Genomic DNA, 22,398 nt, shown 5'->3' with positions numbered 1-22,398 from the left:
TTTAAGACAACTTTTAAGCAAAGCAAATGCAAAACATAAGAATTCAGCTAAAGGTGGATATATAACAGATCTTATTGGTCTAAATAATCAATGCTTATAAAAACAACAGCTTTCTATTCTGAATTCTTTGTGTTTCTGATTCTTAGCAGCAGCTTGGCAATGGACAATCTCAGTTCTATTAGCCTACTAGATATGGTCTACATGGTCATGGAGACATTTTATTTTCTCTAGAGGTATATTTAGCCTATAAGTGGATATGCACTATTTACAAATCTAATGATCACCCAATTTGCATGACCACTAGATTTCAAGGGCCAGAGAAAATTTGATCCTTGAATCTAGTGATGACCTTCGATCTTGATTGACATCATAAGAACGTCTTGGGCCTTACTTATTGTTAGGCATGGGCCTACCAAAGACTATGGTAAATGCTAGATATACCCAGTGTCTGACCTAAGCTATACAAAATCTTGACAATTGTGCATGCATTATCTGTAAAAGAAAAATTGCTCCTCCATCAGACAGAGCAAAAGAATGTCCAGTACTTTAATTTGCAGTAGTGGCAAAGTGATTGGGAGCTACATAGAAGCTGTTTTCGATCTGATGGTTGATTCCTGTTTCTTCTCCTACTACTGAGTTGCTGTTGAGTAGAGATTTGAGCTTCAAAGAACAAATGACGATAACAGCTTTCGGACTGAGTATTCAGAATTAACCCTGCATCCGGATGCAGCATTCTTTGTGAAATAAGCTTTCGGACACGGTCATATAATAAGCTTACACGGAAATAAGCTTACGGGAACGCATCCCGTAACGGTTTTCGCGCTTTTTTCCTTACAATATCTTATGCTCATTGTTCTGAGTCTGAGCAATCCATAGTTCCTAGTCTCGGTTTAGGTTTCTGGTAAATTTGTTTTGTTTTATACCTAATCCAAAACAAAGCGTTTGTTGCACTTTTGATTCTTGGTAAAATTCTAGTTGATTGACTATTGGCTATCTCAGAAAGGGTTAAGTTAGGAAAATCAAACTTTCAGGGACGGGTCTAAAGGCTTAAGTTTATCACGAGAAGGTATTTTTGAGTAACCACCTTCACTTCTCCCTCCAGAGGGCCTGAAATTCACCTACATGACAGGTCTATTGAAATTTGACAAAACAATGTTTTACCTTAATTTTCAGTTTTCAGTTGCCTTTTCTCTGCCTTCAGTTCTGAAAATGCAATTCCTGTTATTTGAGTAGAAGTCTGAGCCATATCAATGTTTTTTTTTCAAAATTTAAGAAATGTATTTGCATATTTTCAAAACCCTATAAAATGGAATTGAGCAAAGTTATAAAGCTGAAAACAATTTTCTTGTACTTCAATTAAGCAGAAGATCAATTTTGCAAGGTTTCACTTTTATAACACAAATATTTTTAAAGGTCAGGGCCCTCCAGAGGGGGAAGGAGGGGAGGTAGTTGCTTGGAAATGCCTTCCCAGAATATACTTTATTCTGTAGAGTCATCCCTGAAAGTTTGGTGTTAAGAAATGAGAAAGATGGTGTTAAGAAATGTAGCATTATTTTGTGGAGAGCAAGGGATAAACTCATATTTTAATTGAAAATTTATCAGTTCTAAGAGTTCAAAAAGTGATTCAATTTGAATTTGTGATAGAAGCAATTATTATATTCTTAAAGAAGATAAAAAAGACAAGTCTTATGTTCACTTTATTGGTAAGTCAGTTATACCCTATGAACTCAGAATGTTTTGAATATGTGACATTTTTAAGAGCTCCAAAAGTGCTTAAATTTGAATTTATGGTAGAAGCAATTATTATATTCATAAAGAGCATAATAAAAGGCATTGAGTAGTATGTTTATTGATAAGCCAGTTATATGAAATGCCATAATTTTACTGCTAACTTTGTGTAGATTTAGGTTATCTATTATGGCACCAAAATTTAAGGCTGAGGTTTTTTATCCATAATTTTTTTGTAGTTTTAAAGAATACATGGTAAAGATCTATATTAGGGGGTATTGAGAAAGAAATAGCCTAGGTTAAGAAAACAATCCTTACCTCATAAAATGCAGAACAGTTGTAGCCACCACACTTTGACTGCAGCTCAATTTTTTTTATTCCAATCCCCTGAATATGCTGTTATATAACCTGTATTTTATATTTTTCATGCACTCTGGCAATACATCTCTTTTGGTTTAACATATGTACCCATAAAATGAATCAGTTGTGACAAAACAAGCGTTATGGGTGACAGAATCCATAATTTGGACTGTATCTTCATATTAGGGGGGTTGGGGGTAAACTAAGCTATAATGGTGCTGTATTCTTAATGTGTTAGCCACAACTGTTCTGCATTTTATGAAGTAAGAATTTATTTGGTAAAATTCTAATCCATTGACTTTTTGCTATCTTGGAAAGTTGTTGGGCTAGAGAATTGAAACTTTCAGGGATGTGTCTACAGGCTAAAGTATATCCCGGGAAGTTATTTTGAGATCCCTAACTATACCCCTTCCCCCTCCTCTATATACCGCAGTTTTTTGTGCATTACAGCTTATATTTTGGTCAAATTTGATCCTATAATACTATTAAAAGTGTAAATCCTTGCTTACCTTAGAAAAATTCAACTTTTCACTGTTTTTTAAGCTACTATATTCCATAATTACTCATAATTACTTCACCTGCATTGAAATACAATTATCACCTTTTATGGTATAGTTAAGACTGGAATGAAGATATTTAAACCCACCTACTGTTTGAAACTCTTATCTTTAAAGGGCTTTTGACAGGAGTAATACAGATAAGACTTTGAACTTTTAAGGGGCTTCTCACTCAAAATTATGATTCGTTTCTACAATTGGGTAAGGTTATTATGTTATATTAATTTGAAAAAATTTGTAATATTTGTAACTTACAAATGGGTGATCAGATCTTAATGAAGTTTGATATTTAGAAGGATATTGTGTCTCAAAGCTCTCTCTCTCTCTCTCTCTCTCTCTCTCTCTCTCTCTCTCTCTCTCTCTCTCTCTCCTCTCTCTCCTCTCTCTCTCTCTCTCTCTCTCTCCTCTCTCTCTCTCTCTCTCTCTCTCTCTCTCCTCTCTCTCCTCTCTCTCTCCTCTCTCTCATCTCTCTCTCCTCTCTCTCTCTCCTCTCTCTCTCTCTCTCTCTCTCTCTCTCCTCTCTCTCTCTCTCCTCTCTCTCTCTCTCCTCTCTCTGCTCTCTCTCTCCTCTCTCTCTCTCTCTCTCCTCTCTCTCTCCTCTCTCTCTCTCCTCTCTCTCTCCTCTTCTCTCTCTCTCTCTCCTCTCTCTCTCTCTCTCCTCTCTCTCTCTCTCTCTCTCTCTCTCTCTCTCTCTCTCCTCTCTCTCCTCTCTCTCTCTCTCTCTCTCTCTCTCTCTCTCTCTCTCTCTCTCTCTCTCTCTCTCTCCTCTCTCTCCTCTCTCTCTCTCTCTCTCCTCTCTCTCCTCTCTCTCCTCTCTCTCCTCTCTCTCTCTCTCTCTCTCTCTCCTCTCTCTCTCTCCTCTCTCTCTCTCTCTCTCCTCTCTCTCCTCTCTCTCTCTCTCTCTCTCTCTCTCTCTCTCTCTCTCTCTCTATCTCTCTCTCTCTCTCTCTCTCTCTCTCTCCTCTCTCTCTCTCTCTCTCTCTCTCTCTCTAAGTTGAAGAAACTTTTTCATACTTATTTTTTCATTGTTCTTTAAAAAAATTCTAAGAAATCCTGCACCCCCTTCATGGAAATCTTTTTCCCCCTGACAAATTCCTCCTTGGAAAACTCCCCCCGCATAAACCCCATCTCCTCAACCCCTCCCCCAGCCAAAAACATCCCCCTGAAAGTGTCTATACACTTCCCAATAACCATTACTATATGTAAACACTGAATCAAGGTTTTTAACTTGCAGCCACTCCCACGGGAACTATCGGGGAGTAAGTCGTCCCCAAAGACATAGTTACTAGATTTTTTCGACTATGCTGAATAAAATGGCTATCTCAGATTTTGATCCGGATTTGAACTGGGAGAAAAATGAGCGAGGGAGGGGTCCAATTTTTTGATCACTTAAAAAGGGCACTAAAACTTTCAATTTCCGTTAGGATGAGCCCTTTCACGACATTCTAGGAGCACTGGGTCGATACGATCACCCTTGGGGAAAAAAAACAAACAAAAAAAACAACAAATAAACACGCATCAGTGATCTGTCTTGTGGCAAAAAATGCAAAATTCTACATTTTTGTTGATAGGAGCTTGAAACTTCTACTGTAAGGTCCTTTGATACGCTGAATCTGAAGGTGTGATTTTCGTTAAGATTCTATGACTTTTAAGGGGTGTTTCCCCCTATTATCTAAAATAAGGCAAATTTTCTCAGGCTCGTAAGTTATGATGGTTAAGTCTAAACTTAATGAAACTTATATATTTGAAATCATCATTAAAATGCAATTCTTTTGATGTAACTATTATTATAAAATTATATTTATTAGAGTTTTGGTTACTATTGAGCCGGGTCGCTCCTTACTACTGTTCGTTATCACGAACTGTTTGATTCGGTCTGGGTTTTTTTTTTCGGTTATTTATATTTAACATTTTAAATGGTACAGAACGAATAGAATTCACAAACTTTTGCGTAATAGATTTATTTAGATTAACGTCCACCTTCTGACCAAAGTAAGTTTTTTGATATATAAATTGTCTTCATTATCCTTACACGTTCTAATCTTTGTATGTTTTGTATTTTGGCCAACTTGATTAGGACCTTAAAATTATAGCGAAGTGAAGTTTGATAAGCTAAGTATTAATTACATAAAAAAAACTAGTTTTCTTAACTGAAAGTAAGGAGCGACATTAAAACTTAAAACGAACAGAAATTACTCCGTATATGAAATGGATTGTCCCCTCCGCAATCCCTCGCTCTTTACGCTAAAGCTTTTAATTGTTTTAAAAAGCAGAATTGTGGCAAAGAGTCAAACTTTAGCGTAAAGAGCGAGGGATTGCGGAGGGGGAGAATCCATTTCATATACGGAGTAATTTCTGTTCGTTTTAAGTTTTTATGTTGCTCCTTACTTTCAGCTAAAAAACTTTTTATTTAATTTTGGAAAGTTTTTGAATCAATGCATGTTTTGATTTTAGCTCTCAGTGAATGAATAATTAAAACGAAATTTGTATATTTATTTCTTTGGCTAAATTGCTTTCTCATAACTTTGATCCAATGATTTTGAGAAAAAACGAACGGGGGAGCAGGCCTAGTTGTCCTTCAATGTTTTGGTTACTTAAAAATGCAACTAGCACTTTAATTTCTTACGAATGTTTTCAGTAATTAGTAAATGATATTAGTAAAAATATGCGTATCGTAAAGAGCGAGGTATTAGGAGGAGGTGAACCCCTCTTATGCGTAATAATTTCTGTTCGTTTTAAGTTTTAATGCGCTCCTTTCTTTTAGTTGAAGATACTTTTTCAGATTTATTTTTTCATTGTTTTTTTTTTAATAATGCTAAAATCCATCCTCCGTTCATAGAAAAAAATCAACAAATGACAAATCCCTCCATGGAAAGATCCTCCAACATATCTCCCTCTTCTCAACCCTCCCCCAACCAAAAAATCCCCTGAAAAGGTCTGTACACTTTCCAATAACCATTGCTATATGTAAGCACTGGTCAAATTTTCTTCCGCCATGACAAATTCTTCCATGGAAAGTTCTCCGCGTATAGCTTTGATATTTAGAAGGATCTTGTGCTTCAGAGCTCTTATTTTAAATCCCAACCAGATCCAGTGACATTGAGGGGAGTTGGATGGGGAAAACCAGAAATCTTTGAAGACGTGAAAATTGAGGTATCTTTATCTTCGAAAGGGTGGTCGGAGGCCGTGATTAAGTGAATTGATGGAACTCGAAAATCCCATGTTAAATTGAAAATTTATATTTAAAAGTACTCAAGTATTCATTGGCGGAGGATGCCGCTTTTAATATCAGGCCATAGCTTCTTGAAGATGCTACAAAATGTTTGAAAGGATTTTGCTCTATTTCCTCTAATTGCTTAGAAATCTTAGAAAATGTCTAGGTCTTTTTCACAAGTTTACTCGATAAAGGATATTGCTTTTAGAAACAAAATCGGTACTATCATGAGCAGAAGACAATAACCTGTAAGATGATTGGAACCATTTTTCGATTTATTTTCCTGTTTTCTAACATCCCCTAGAATATTTTCAGCAACCTGAAATTTTTACAAGTCGGTTGCCAGAAAGAATCTTTTCAGATCGCCGATAATACCCCCCAGAGACCAAAATGACAAGCTGGTATAATCAGCTGCTTGTTAATAGAGTGTGAAATTTTCATAATTATTTCAATGCAATGAAGAAACCTAGAAATGAGAAATAGTCAGGAGCCTTCAGTAAAGTTGTGCACACAAAGCCGAAATCATGGGGGAAATTAAATCAAAGCGAGGTATACATCTTAAAAGTGTTACCACACATAGACAGCGCCTTTGTAAAAAGTATTTGGAGCTTGGTAGATGTAAATATCCAAAATACCTAATAATGCGGTACGATGAAGAACTAGACAAGTCAAGAGATTTAGGTCAAGCGACAAATCTTGAGGCGGAGCAGAACTCCGTAGCTTCCTCCCCGTTGCCCTACCGGGTCGTGACTGGTGGTAGAAACTTGGATTGCGACGAATTGAAGGATTGCCGGCTAGAGACTTAAGTTTAGAAGCACAGGTTAGGAGGAAACAACCCGTAAAAATCATAGAACCTTAATGAAATTTACACCACCAGATTCAGCGTATCAGAGAATCTACTGAAGTTTCAAGCTCCTATCTGCAATTAAACAAAAAAAAGTTTTTTTAAGTGAAAGTAAGGAGCGACATTAAAACTTAAAACGATCAGAAATTACTCCGTATATGAAAGGGGCTTTTTCTTCTCAACGCCCCGCTCTTTACGCTGAGGTTTTTTACTGTTTTAAAATGTAGAGTTAAGAGAAAGAGTCAAACTTTAGCGTAAAGAGTGGGGCGTTGAGGAAGAAAAGCCCCTTTCATATACGGAGTAATTTCTGTTCGTTTTAAGTTTTAATGTCGCTCCTTACTTTCATTTTAAAAAAATCGTTTTTTTGTTTAATTTCTGGACGTATTTGAATTAATGCATGGTTTGATCTTGGCTCTCCACACATAAATAATTAAAACGAAATTTGCATTTTAATTTTTCTGGGGCTAAATGGCTTTTTCACAGTTTTAATCAGAAGATTTTGAGAAAAAAAAAGCGAGGGAGGAGACCTAGTTGCCCTCCTATTTTTTGTTTACTTAAAAGGCAACTATAACTTTGAACTTTTTACGAACGTTTTCATAAGTAAAAAATATACGGAACTTACGAATTAAATTACGCAGCGAACTTCAATATTTGTATGTTTTTATTGCGTATATGAGGGGGCTCACCATCGTCGATACCTCGGTCTTGATATTAAAGCTTAAATTTTTCCAATTCCTTAAGAATAACCCCTGAATCACAAAGGCCGTAGAATAAACAGTTGAAATTACTAAAAATGCTTTAGCGTAAAGAGCGAGGTATTACGAGGAGGTAGACCCCTCAGATGCGTAATAATTTCTGTTCGGATTGCAGGATTTCTTAGAATTTTTTTTAAGACAATGAAAAAATAAGTATGAAAAGTTTCTTCAACTTGAGAGAGAGAGAGAGAGAGAGAGAGAGAGAGAGAGAGAGAGAGAGAGAGAGAGAGAGAGAGAGAGAGAGAGAGAGAGAGAGAGAGAGAGAGAGAGAGAGAGAGAGAGAGAGAGAGAGAGAGAGAGAGAGAGAGAGAGAGAGAGAGAGAGAGAGAGAGAGAGAGAGAGAGAGAGAGAGAGAGAGAGAGAGAGAGAGAGAGAGAGAGAGAGAGAGAGAGAGAGAGAGAGAGAGAGAGAGAGAGCTTTGAGACACAAAATCCTTCTAAATATCAACTTCATTAAGATCTGATCACCATTTGTAAGTTACAAATATTACAAATTTTTTCAAATTAATATAACATAATAACCTTACCCAATTGTAGAAACGAATCATAATTTTTGAGTGAGAAGCCCCTTAAAAGTTCAAAGTCTTATCTGTATTACTCCTGTCAAAAGCCCTTTAAAGATAAGAGTTTCAAACAGTAGGTGGGTTTAAATATCTTCATTTCAGTCTTAACTATACCATAAAAGGTGATAATTGTATTTCAATGCAGGTGAAGTAATTATGGAATATAGTAGCTTAAAAAAACAGTGAAAAGTTGATTTTTTCTAAGGTAAGCAAGGATTTACACTTTTAATAGTAATATAGGATCAAATTTGACCAAAATATTAGTTGTAATGCACAAAAAACTGCGGTATATAGAGGAGGGGGAAGGGGTATAGTAGGATCTCAAAATAACTTCCCGGGATATACTTTAGCCTGTAGACACATCCCTGAAAGTTTCAATTCTCTAGCCCAACAACTTTCCAAGATAGCAAAAAGTCAATGGATTAGAATTTTACCATTTATTTCCTAACATATTTCCTCCTTAGTAACCATTCCTGTAAACCTTCACTGAATGCATTAAATGTCAATTTAGGTTACACTAGTCTTTTTAACTAAAGTCTTACAAGTCTAGACATTTGTGAAATTTATTTAGATTTAGTTGTAGACCATTAGGCCTAGTAGCCCATTTCTTTTTATTTTATGCTTATTTATTAAATATAACAGTTCAGTCAAAACAAATGTAAAAAGGAAATAGCCTAGCATACTTCTTATGGGTATCCATGAACTGAATTTTGGTAAATATATCACTGTTCATATTATTGACTGACCAATAAAGTGAAAATAGCCTACCATTCAATGCCTTTTTTATGCTCTTTACAAATATAATAATTGTCACTTTTGCAAATATAATTTGCACCTAACCTAACATTATTATAAATAGTTTTGGCTCTAAGAAAATATAGCATTATTTTGTCAAAAATGACCAAGAAAGCAGCACTAAGAAAATGTAGTATTATTTTGTTGAAAATAACAGATAAGTCAATACATTAATTGAAAGTTTGTCATTTTTAAGAGCTCAAAAATTGCTAAAATTTTAATTTGCAATAGAAGCAATTATTATATTTGTAAAGAGCACTAAAAAGGCACCAAGTGCTATGTTCACTTTATTAGTAAGACAATAGGCTAATATCAACTGATATATTTGCCATTTTTTTTTGGGGGGGGGGGGGTTGGCTTACCTGGTCTAATCTGCACTTCTGATGCTGTATAATAGAAATATCAAAACATTAATATAAAAATTGAAGGTAGCTTCATTCAGCCGGGGAGTATAGAACCCCCTCCTCCCTCCATATAGGTGCTCATTCTATTTCTATAAGTAAAACCTACAAGTGTAAGTTATGTCACAATTCAAAAAATTCATGCTTACAAAATCCACGCAATTTTAGGAAGAGAGCAAGAATTTATATTGAATGTCTTAGCATACTAAAAAATTATTAATTTTGTAAATCTAGGGGTGACAGTTGCTCTCAAGTCACCTATTTTTCACCCCTGACATATAGAGAGACCAAGAAATCTTTTTTTCATGCTGGGTTGCTTATGAAAAAAGTGACAAGGTTTTTAAAAACAAATCCCAATGAAAATTTTCATTTCAGTAGAATGACAAATAGAAATGAAGCATACCAAGGTGTATCAAAATAGCTTTTATCTTATACAAAAGATAGAACTCTACTAGTAGTGGCTTTTTCTTCTATAGTTTATTTGTCAGGGAATTGATAAAAATTATATAATACTTATCAATAAGGTCATAAAAAAGGAATTCTAGTGAGTGACCCTCAAATTGTTGAAATTTCTGTAGTTTTTTTTTATGTTGAAATCTGAATTCAGGAAAATCAATTTAACAAAATGCATAGCCGCAAACTGAGTAAGGATATCACCATAATGGATAAACAAAAGGAAGGCTTCTTAACAAAAACAAAGGTATAACAGGAAAGGCCCAAGTTGCAAATAGAATTTGCATTCTTTGTGCAAAATTTTAATTAAAAAAAGACAATATCAAATGCTCTCCTATTTGTTGAAGTAAATCAAGTTCCATTGCAAGGCAGCTAATTATGCAGTAATTTAGGCCTTCTTTTTCAAGAAAATTACTGCCTTTACATCTGATTAACCCAGGCTTGGAAAATTTAATGTAGCATTGATATCAGTCTTATCTTAAGATGTTTCTCACCGATTAAGCTCTGCTGAAACACTGCTTTATATTGGTATTAATGTCTTTTCTTGGAAGTATTGATACTTTGATACAATACCTAAAAGTATTGATGCTTTGGTATAGATACATAAGTATCACCCAGTGGAATCTAGTCTTAGGCATGTATTCTTTAAAATTTAAACTAAGCAACTAAATCATAGATACATGCAATCTAAGGCAAGTGTTGAAAAAAAAAATTTGTCTTAGATCAGTCAGCTAAACCTAACTAGCCAAATCCCTAAAGTTTTGAATGGAGTCTAGGCTGTATTTGGTACTATTAGGGTGTCATTTTACTAGAGTAGCAGATATCTCATTTGGATAAAGTATCAATGGGAGAATTTAATGGTATTGTTACTTGTTTAATAGTGTTCCCTTCAGAAGATAATTAACTATTACCAATTAAATAACACTCTTGTCTTTGCCCTCTTCTGAATGAAATGCTATAATATCAACATTCTCGTTTTGTAATATGTAGAAAAATGTATTTTGTAAAATTACTGGTCTGACTACACTTTGTTTTTTGTTTGACTGAGACTAATCCAAAGTTAAATTTTGCAGCTCTTCTAGGACAAACCCAATACTCATGGGGAGTGACAAATCTGAGAAAATATTATTGTTAAAATGTATCTTATAAATATGGACATTTGGTTCCTTATGTGGATGTGATAAAGATGGTTTTGTGTTGTTGAGATTGGATGATGGTCATTACAGGGCTATGTAGGTTTGGCTGGCTACAATCTATGAAAACTTCTTTTAACATTTAAACTTAAACAAAAGCCACCCTTAATTCCATCCTATTTTAAGTGCAATTATTCTGCTTCACAACCCTGACCTGACACAAACACTGAAATGTATCCATGATAAAGTATGGTTATAATTTAAAAACATGGTTCAAACTTTGAGATCCCATGTATGAAATTAGATAGCATTTTCTAAGATTATGCTCAATCTTTAAGTGTGTGCTGGTGATTAGGCTTAACTGTTAAGATAATTTAGACAAAATTCAATGGTTAAATAATGCACTTTGTTCAAGCAGATATCTGATAGTGATTCAACTGTTGAAGTGATCATTAGCTTTCCAAATAATGAATATTTTACCCATTTCATTTATTGATTTTGTTTCAGAGCGACCTTGTCGCTCTGAAGTGCGAATTAAGGTAATTCAGATAAGGTTTTAAAAATCAGTTTTGTTAATTACAAAAGATAATTTAAACAATTAATTATGAAGGATAATCAATCGTATCATAGATTTAAATTGTAACGAGTTAAATATCAAAATATATTTTATGCCAAAGAATCTGACTCCATTTTGAGGGACTATGGGGTATTATAGTTTTTTATAGGACATGATTGTCTCTTACTAGGTTGCTAGCTGTTGCTACAACCCTGGTTAAGTTAAGCTGCATACATTTAATTAGCAAGGGGGGATTTTATTTGAATTATTCATTTGTCAAATTAATGAAGATATATATGTTTTTTTCTTAGTTCTGCTAGTGTTTCAAATATAAATTATGCAAGGAAAAGACAATTAGCTTAGAAAATTGCACAAAAATACTATATGAAAAGAGAGATAATCTTGGTCGTAGGTCTATCAAAGATACCCAAGAATTAGATGTGTTTCTTTCTTAAGAATCAAGTGGTAATTTAAACAAATGATTTGTGAAGGATATTCAATCTTTTCATGAATCTAAATTGTAATTTCTTAAAAACGAAGATGTATTCTATGTCACTCACTAGCTAAGAAAATGATACGTTGATAAAAAAATTATTCAAAAAATTTTAAACTCACAATTTTTATAAAACTAATAATTTAAAGTTTTATTATTTATAAAGTTTATTAATTTAACTAATAAACTAATAGCTGATAATTCAACAACCACTGAAATCGTCAGGACAGTTTTTATAAACAAGCTCATTCTTGATGTGATTTATGCAAATATAAAAAAATTGCTTTTTGTAGTTTTTTTTTTTTATATATAGATATGGCCAATTCAAAAAGAGGTCAAGGTGGCAAAGCATCTGCTCAAGCACCAGAGAAAGCTGAGGGCGAACCAGAAGAAGAAGAGTTTCAGAGTATTCAGAGTTCATCAGAGACAGATCAAGGCAAGTTATTTTAACTTCAATATACCTGCACACAGGAGTAAGGGATAGTGAAATGGAGCTGGTGTGAACCCTCCCTCCCATTCAACTTTGCAAATTATAGATAAGATTTCTTATCAATTAGGACCAAACAGGGTGTGCTAAGGACCTTATGTATGAAAATTTTCCCATCCTGAAGCATTTGCATGTAATAATCTAATAATTGCTAAATTGTTTTGTCATTTTAGTTTGTATGAAGTTGGAAAAAAAATTCAGGAGTTCACAACTCTGAAATTACTTTTTAGGCCCATAAAAGGTGTATTGAATAGTTTCGTTTCAGTTGTAGATTTCCAATTAATTGGTATAAATATTTTTGCATCTATGTGAATACAAAGAACAGTGGAAAACTGTTATTTTTTCTGAGAACCAGATCAAGAAAACAGCATATATTGACATTTCTTCTCATTTAATGAAAGTAAATTTCTGGGATACCAATATCCTGCAGATAACAGTGAGATATTAAGATAATGAAAAAGTATGGATAAATCAGCATGGGATGCAAAAATAACATTATCATCTGCAAACATTACAATTTTACAAAGTGGTAATATCTCAGGCAAATCATTTATAAATAGAAGGAATAAGCTCAGTCCAAGGACAGACCCCTGAGGGTACAACTTGTTAAAAAACTTTCTGAACGGATACTGTACGTAGACAAAGGGTTTTTTGAGGGAATATTTGCTTCAGTTTCCTGGTGATCCCAAGATTGCGAGAGATTCAGCTCCACAGCCTGAATGTGGTTTAGAAAGGAGAGGTTTTCGTCCAGGAGTACACCTAGATACCTGGCAAAACCCGTTTCGGGCCGCCTGATGGTTTCTCTAGAAGTTGTAATTTCAGTTATTTCTGGATGAATTGTTCCAATCCTTGAAAAGAATAGCACACACGATTTGTTGACATTTATTACAAATCGATTGGATCCATCCAGACGTAAGTTTCTTCTACGACAATCTCTAGTTTTCTATGGAGTGACGTCATGCTAGAGTTACATGAGTCCATTGTAGTATCGTCGGCGAATGCCAGCAGCTCACTAGTGTCGTTGTCATTATTTGAAGTGTCTTCACCGCACCAGAGTTTGCAGCACCGTGAGGTCCTGAAATTTGGTTTCAGAACACGACTTAGGTCGTACCATTTCTCTTTCGACTATTTAAGGCGGGTCAAATGTGACGAGGCTCCAATCACTTTTGACTGTTAAAAAGGGCACTTGCACTTTCAATTTTCGATTGAATGAGCCCTTTTCGAGTTTCTCTGACGACTCCTTTGATACAGAGTGCCCTGCTCTAAACAAAATGATTAGCAAAGCTGGAGCTCAGGCAGATGTAGGTTAAGCTAAGTTTTCTAAGTAGAGATGTTCAAAGCTACTCTAAGTATGCCTTTTCATGATTTTTTTTAGCAAGTTTTTCCCTGTGTTGATTTAACAATCTAATGGTTACTTAAGTTTCCTTAGTCTAAATTTCTTTTCTTAAATTTTCTGAAGATTTCTTAAATTTACTGAAGATTTTCATATCAGTAGAATGACAAATAAAAATGAAGCATACCAAGGTCTATCAAAATAGCTTTTATCTTATACAAAAGATAAAGCTGCACAATTTTTATAAAACTAATAATTTAAAGTTTTATTATTTATAAAGTTTAATAATTTAACTAATAAACTAATAGCTAATAATTTAAAAACTACTGAACTCGTCAGGACAGTTTTTATATACAAGCACATTCTTGATGTGATTTATGCAAATATAAACAAATTGCTCATTGTAGGTTTTTTTTTTTTTTTTTTTTTTTTTTTTTATAGATATTGCTGATTCACAAAGAGGTCAAGGTGGCAAAGCATCTGCCCAAGCACCAAAGAAAGCTAAGGGTGAACCAAAAATGAAGGTTGCAGAGTTAGGAGAAGATAAAGGAAGTAAAGGAAGGAAGAATAAGAAAGTAAAGGAAGAACAGATTTATTCAGAGACAGATCAAGGCAAGTTATTTTAACTGCAATATACCTGCACACAGGAGTAAGGGATAGTGAAATAGAGCTGGTGTGAACCCTCCCTCCCATTCAACTTTGAAAATTATAAATAAGGTTTCTTATCAATTAGGACCAAACAGGGTGTGCTAAGGACCTTATGTATGAAAATTTTCCCATCCTGAAGCATTTGCATGTAATAATCTACTAATTGCTAAATTGTTTTGTCATTTTAGTTTGTATGAAGTTGGAAAAAAAAGTATGCCTTTTCATGAATTTTTTAGCAACTTTTTCCCTGTATTGATTTAACAATCTAATGGTTACTTAAGTTTCCTTAGTCTAAATTTCTTTTCTTAAATTTTTCCTAAGGTGGTAAGCATCTTTATGTTCAAAATACAAGCCTGGGATTTTATTATTCAATATAAACAGAATTCACAATAGCAGTAATTCAGGCAAAGGTAGGCCTACTTTAGGCAGGATTTGAGTTTTCCTAAGTATATATATTCTGCACCTTTCGATAAATTTTCCTGGCAGTACTTCACTCTATTGATATGATGACTTAATATTTATTCAACGCTGATATAACAGAACTTCAGTCAAGACAGGTCATTCTTTACAAACCACGCCACTTTCTCTAATTTTAAAACACTCTTTCTATCTATTAATTCACTAAAACCAATGGAAATAACAAATCAGAAGAAATAATAAACTTTTGGTAATTGCACAGCAATTACTCTACTGCTTAATTTGTTCATTCATTGATGCATTATAGAGCTTTTTTGCCAGTTCCTTTCAGCTTAACACGAGACAAGACACAGAGAAGTGACAAAATAGATGGGAAATATATAATTTGGGCTATATATTTCCAAATTAGGAGGCTTGGGGGTAAACTATTTGGACAGTTGGAAGTTAGAAAACAATTGTTATTACAGGGTGCACATAATAATTGTGCCTAACACATTAGGCATGCAAACCACTATACTTCACCCCCACCCCCTAATTTGCAAATATAGCCCAAATTTGTTTCAAAAATAATGTATTTTTATCTTACTTTGGTATATTTCATTAAAATTGAGCATCAGAGAACCATAATAGAAGAATGTTAGATAGGGGGTATATCATAAAAGTACCAAACATTCTTTTATATTTCAAAGAAAGCTGTTGAGCTAAATGAACTCATAGGAATAAATTCAAATATAAATATATTATTTTGAAAACCCTTCCATAAAAACTTTATATGCCCCCAAGGCATAGCTTACAGTACCTCTACCTGGGCTCTAGGGGGTTTTATTAGCCCTGGAATTTGTGTCATTTCATCTTTGGACTATGTCTAACAAAATGGCTATCTGAAACTTTATCAGAAGCATTTGGGTGAAAAGGGGCAGGGTAGCTAGTTACCCTCCAATCACTTTTGACTCTTAAAAACTGTAATAGAAATTCCAATTTATAATCTAATGATCCCTTCTAAAGTTTCTGCTACTATCCCTTCCCTATGAAGTGCCTCGGGCAAAAGCAAATAATAAAACAATGAAGCCTTATGGTCTTTACTATAGACAATGCTATAGAGTTGTATGTTTAAAAACCCTAGGCTTTTCTCCAGCAGCAGTTCTTTTCCTGGGCAGAAATGAGGGAGGGGCAAATGTCCCAAGTTCTTCTAAAGTCTAACATTAAAGTTTATTTTACATTCTTATTGTATACCTACCCCCTCCCCTCCCCCAGGTTATGAGGCCTAAAACCACTACTGTTTTCCTATCTTGGAAATTTTATATTTAATTTATCTTATAATTTACAATAAAAGAGCCAAATTCCATTGCCCAAGATCTCAAAACATTTTCTAAACCTTTTGCTTCTGTCTTATTCAAGTGTCAAATAACATTTACCACATTATAACTCTTTATAAAAAAAAAATGTCAAATACTATCACCCAGAGAACCTAGTCCCTCCCTCCTGTAACTTGATATAATGACTCTTTGTGAAAGTACAATCACTAGTACAGCCTAAGAGTTGACATGAAACTACACTGCTTTTGTGTATGTCCAGGCTATCAGCATTTTAAAAACCTAAGTTACACTACTTTTTGAAACTGCTATTTAATGAAGAAATGGATAAAATTCATTGTATTAGAGGTAAACTATTTAGTCTTATGAATTGATAATTTAGATATATCTGTATTTACCTTTCAAGTTGGGAGCTATGGGTTCTGGGTATTAAAGTATTTGTAAATTGGTTGCTTTTGGTGCTAATGGATGCTAGATTTAAAATATTGTTGGTGGGCAAAATCACTCAAGTTAAAAAGATTTCCTCCAAGCAGGGTCGCTATAGGTAGTTGGGCCAATGCATTACTAATTCAATGCAAAGTTATTATTAACCTAACACATTGCAGAAAAATTAGCCTAATCATAGTTGTAGCAACAGCTGCAACCTAGGTCCAAAGCAACCTCCAATAAATGCAACACAAATTATCACATATTTAGGGGGTTGCCCCCCCCCTCAATACCTTACTCTTGATGCTAATGTACTTCAGAACTTAAAAAAAAAACTTCTTATTCTAATTAAATTACTGTTGAGTTGCAGAAGTTGTTCTTAAGGAATTAGAAAGCTCAACTTTAATGTAAAGACCAAGGTATTGAGGAGGAAAAAACCCCTCTCATACATAAAATATTTACTGTTTATTTAAGTTTTTATTTTGCACTTCGTTTTAGCTGAAAAAACACTTCTTTTTTTTTATCTAATTTAATATCGTTTTTCAACTGGTGCCAGAAATCCAGTTCCTCTTCATGAAAAATTCTCCTCACTCACAGAAAATTCTTAAGATTTAAGTTCCAAAATTCTTCCCAGACAATTCCATCATTGCTGAAATATCCCAGGAAATGTTGTCTGAAAAATTATCTTAAGCATATTTTTATTTGAAAACGACTAATTTATGAGGGCTTTTAAAATCATGTTCGAAATCTACCCTGGATTCAGATAGATTCCTAGGAATCCCTTTAACTCCAGTGGAAAATTGCTCCAGCAGAGAATTCCACTATAGAAAAATGCCCCCCCCCATTAAAAAACCTCAAGACAATCCCAACCCTGTCAAAAACTTCCCCTCAAAAACTTCCCCTGGAACATTTGAAAATATTAAATTTAGTTAGCAAAGACATATAAAAAGAGTTTTGCATAGGAATTCTGGCAAATTCCCTAAGCCTAAATTACCCATAAAAAGTAGAGGTTTAATTTGCTAATGGGCTGGGGCAACTTTTAGGTTTATGGTAGTATATGGCTTATTTTTCACTTTACTAAAATATTACAAAAATGGGGAAGGGGTCAATTTTTATAAATCTTTTGGATAGCTAGATTACTGTTTTTTTTTTCTTAAAAAAATTCAGTAGAATAATTTGCATTTTCTATTTTTTAGATTGGGTACCCCTACCGTCCCTCCAAATGAAATGTATTCTTTCCATTGAAGAATGCATTTTTAAGAACTATTTTTACTGAAAATCAAAAAGATAGCTGTTCTCCCTGTGATTGTTGATAAATATATTTTATCATATATGGATTTTTACATTCTTTTTATTATAGCCTGGCTAGTTAATTCAATTCAACTTTCCTCTTCAGGGACTTGTACTATTTACAGTTTACAGGACAGATGTATACAATTTTACTGTCTGTAAGGTGGACATAGCCAGCCACCCACTTGATTCACCCTAGTGGGAGTAATTTGTTGTCATGAATTCAAAATACCATCTCAGTTTTGACTAACAATTGAAAAGAAAAAATTGTATTTAATATTTGTGAATTTTAAAATAAATATCAAACAATACAAGTTATATCTTTAGAATCAGTAAACAACCAGCTTTCTGTTAATATGTGAAAAGACCTGAAACACTGAAAAGATGTATACATCAAAATAGGATAATTGGTATTTCTGAAGAGGTTCTTAGATGTAAGTCAATGAACTAATGATTTCAAGTGCTTAATCTTGAATAATTTTGGCAATAACTATATTGATGCATAGCTTAGATTCTTAGCTACTAATTGATATATACAATTCTTCTCAATTCCTCTTTGGTATCAAGATGTGAGGGTTTTAGTTTTACATAATTTTGTTCAATCAGATACTGATTTTTTGCCCTACCAAAGTAGTGCTATTTTTTACTTTTTCATCAAAGTAGTCCTATTTTAACAATTTTTTTTATCAAAATAGTTATTTTGAAAACTTTCTGTGAAAGTAGTGGTTTTTAACATTTTTTGTTAAAAGAAGTAGACTATGTTTTCAGTAATTTTGTTAGAAGTGTTGACTTTTTAAAATTTAACATTCAAAAAATAAAATTACTCATTAGAAATAACTTTTAAGTTGAAATGGAGGACAAAATAAGGAATCTAATGATATCAAAATGCTTTGACCCCAATGGCAACTGCCAATGGTCAAACATAGTCGCCATTGACAACAGGGGCAGATCTAGAGAAAAATCTTGGGGGGGGGGCTAGAACCAAGGGCGCCAATATAATTCAAGAGTAATGATAGAGGGGGGGGGGGTATAGATAACGCTTTCATCTGACCAGTTTGTTTGTGTGAATCTGGTTGGTGCTGTTGTAAAATAACAAAGAAACCTCTTTGAAAGCCAATAATATTTTCCTACAACAGTAAAATGCATATTTACAACAGGCACGTGCAGATTCTTTGATGAATAAATTACTATGGCTTCTTTGAGACTTTCTGAATGAGCAGACCAGACTATTTTTTTTTTCTTTAGAGTTGGATAAAAAAAAAATTAATGGGAAAACCTATAATTTCTAGCTATGGTAGACAAATTAATATACAATGATATGGTCATTATCTATTTATCTACCATAATTTTGGGGTAATAATAAACAAAATATTCGTTGGCTTGTTTGTTTGCACAACCTAATTTAGTTTTGGTAAAAATTCTAATTTTTTTGGGAAGTAGGGCTGAAAAGTTTATAAATAATATCATGAAATATATGTTGGGTAAATGTGTTTATGATTTGTTTATTTGGCGTTAGTTATTCTGTTATTGCTATTGCTTTACTTTTAGAACCAGCACCTGGAACGCCAATCAAAAACCAGCTCCCGGCAAGACCGGATCTTATCGAATCGATCTACAAGAAGGGCTGCTGTGCTGAGGTAATTGTTCTATATCTTTCAGTGAAAACTCTTATTTGGACAAGAAGGGGGATTTTTCTTGTATCAAAACGATTGGGGCGAGTTGGAGGGGGGTAATGATCACTAGGGACAACAGAAGTAGTGCGAGGGTTATGCACGGCATCGTGGGGCAAAACTCAAGGAAATTTGTGCTCTCCTTTTCTTAAGGGTGGCTAGATTTGCTGTTCGAAGAAGGGAAATGTAAGGCACTTTACCCTCATTGAAGATAATTCTTAGGCACCTTTTTTGAACTGCCTCTATGTCCGACAATTCATTGGAGATGCCGGGATGCCAAACAGGACAAGCGTATTCGAGGGTAGTAGAAAAATCCTCAAACGATGTGATTTAGGACATTTAAATTTGTTAAGGAGTTTGAGGAAAGAAAATGCAGTATCTGTACTTTTAAGAAATCATTAACGTGGCAATCCCATTTTACGTCACTTGAGATGGTAATACCCAGTAATGTCATAGTATTAACAGACATTTAAGGCGGGATAGGACAGGAGAAAGAAGGGGGAGTTCTTAGGAAACTAATTGTCAAAGCTGTTGACTTTAAAGGGTTGACTCTCATATCACTAGCATCAACTTCATATGATATTGAATCCAAGATGTCCATTGGGTTACTTTTTAGATTTTTGAAAGATGTTTCTAAGACAGTTAAAACGTCATCGAATTTCTATCTATCCGGGAAAACGACACCAAAACTGTTAATTATGGTAAGAAATCAACTTTGGCCTTAGAGGGTTCCCTGGGGTACACCATTATAAATTTGGAGGAGATCAGAGTATCTCCACATCCAATGAGATGGATGTGTCTGTTTTTTATTGCATAGCAGATCAAATCTTGGTGTAATGTTTGAAACTGCTGGACGTAAGACCTCTTCAACATTTTTTATCGCTGAACGATATTGGGATTTAATGTGTTTTAAAGCTGAGAAAGTAACTTCACATAAATATGTGGTGTTGAATGGCAGAAGTACATTTAACACCATATCGGCGATTTTGGGAAATTCAGATGTCGTGCCAATCCAGAATTCAATCAAGGTTTTTTTTTATAAATTGTAGTTTTAAGTTTGAGTCACGCGAAAGCTCAGCAAATTCCTCTTGAGCTTTAAGTGGCAGATGATCAATCTCACTTAAGTCAATCCAAAACAACTTTTGAGTCCAAACTATTTTTTGTAAATCAATATTTAATATAAGATATGTCCGGAACTGTATTTCTAGCGCTTTGAAGTGATCTACAATGGTTTTTGCAATAAAAGTTTTACGATGAATTTTCTCAATTACAAAATTGTCGACACTGGAAAACATTTCGAACGAATTTTTTCGACCTTACTTTTCTAAAAGCTGATCTTTTTAATAAAACTTTCAATTTTATCGTCTGAAGTACATATATCGCAATTTTTTCCTTGAAGAGACAAGTTAAGATCGTATAACTGCGCAAAAATATCTGACAGATAACACAGCCTGGATAGCCACAAGTCATTTAAAAAAAAACAGCAAATTCACATTTTCGTTCAATTAAAAATATTTTGATGTCGTCCTTTAATAACAATAATCTTTTTAAACTTTGACCTCTTGACAACCATCTTACTTCTGCATGTAATAACAAAGTTGTGTAGTTGGAATCCGTATCCTTACAGAGATTTGAAAATAAGCGACTGTTAAGGGCATGGCTCTTACTAAACTTTATGACCTTAACAGCATTCTGAAGCATATCGTTCAATTCTGGTGCTATCAATCAATTATGAAGCACCCAAAGGATTTTTATATGCCGGGACTGTAAGGTCCCGTCGGTCACGAAAGGGTTAAACTGACTAATTCGGAATAACATGCACTTTGTTCACAATCATACAATGGCTCAATGAAAATGACACGAAATGTTTATATAGTTTCTTCGAAATAACACTTAGAAATTTTGTTGATAATATTTATTAGGATTATTTCGGTTTTAAGAGATTGACAAAAATAAATCTACATTTTTTATAAGTTTCTATAACATCTTCTGATTCATATTAAGTTTATACAAGATATTATAATGATCGGAATAGAAATGCTGGAATAAACAGTCTTTCCGAACCAGAAGATTTTATTATATATTTATCTACGATGATTGTTATTTTTCTTTATAACAATAATTTTACAAGTTAAAAAACATTTTTTGTTAAATTGTATTTTTATCACTTGCGACCCCAAATGGGGTCGCGACCCATAGTTTAAGAAGCCCTGATGTAGATCATGAATAGTTGTACCTAATATATTAAGCATGCGGACCCACTATACTTTAATTCCCCCTAATATCCAAATAAATAGCCCAAATTTGTTTCTAAAGTATTATATTTAAAACCTTACTTTGGTAAATTTCATTAGGGTAAGCGTCAGATAAACAGGTTCTACTTAGACGAAGAATATTAGGTCGGGGCTAAATGAGGCAAGTGCCGAATTTTTTTAAAATAAATTTATTAAAAAACAGCAGTTTCAAATCTAGGACAGGATTTTTATTTAGAAATTATTGGTAAATATTTCTTTCCTTTGCAGTTTGGAGACTGTTGCGTCGGAATCATCGAAGCATCGAAGTCGGAATCATCGGAAATATCTACGATATTTGCTTATTCTACCCACCTCTGTGGGTTTTTGTATAATGAAAAATAAACTGTCACGTCGACTCTTCTAAAAAGCTTTATTTCAAGATCATAGAGATAAATGAAAATATGAATGGTATATTGTTTGAAACAGCTTGATTATATAAAAGAAAATTTCGAAGAAAATTTAACTTATGTCGTCTAATTTCTTCAAAAACTTGTTTTTAGTTTTTTTTTTCGAAAACGAACTCTATTGACACGACAAACTTTTTTTTGGCCATATTACAGCCTATAAATCCAATAATGATCAGGGATTGGTAAATGGTTGTAATATGTATTTGTAAAAAAGATATTGCCTTTTTTATTACATAAGAAACTGTCTTCTGATGCCATTGTT

General features: G+C 33.8%; 1 protein-coding gene across 1 annotated transcript; it reads left to right on the top strand.

Annotated features, from left to right (window-relative positions):
• Positions 1-8,014: 8,014 nt before the first annotated feature.
• On the top strand, positions 8,015-22,084 carry LOC136042704 (uncharacterized). Its single transcript, XM_065727666.1, has 5 exons — positions 8,015-8,093; positions 12,165-12,287; positions 14,113-14,283; positions 19,314-19,402; positions 21,958-22,084. The coding sequence occupies exons 2-5, from the start codon at positions 12,167-12,169 to the stop codon at positions 22,069-22,071; spliced, it is 495 nt and encodes a 164-aa protein (XP_065583738.1). The 5' UTR covers positions 8,015-8,093; positions 12,165-12,166; the 3' UTR covers positions 22,072-22,084.
• The last annotated feature ends 314 nt before the right edge of the window (positions 22,085-22,398 follow it).

Source organism: Artemia franciscana, unplaced genomic scaffold, assembly GCF_032884065.1.
Source record: "Artemia franciscana unplaced genomic scaffold, ASM3288406v1 Scaffold_1806, whole genome shotgun sequence".
Classification (NCBI taxonomy): Eukaryota; Metazoa; Arthropoda; class Branchiopoda; order Anostraca; family Artemiidae; genus Artemia; species Artemia franciscana.
This window is presented reverse-complemented; position numbering and strand designations above follow the sequence as displayed.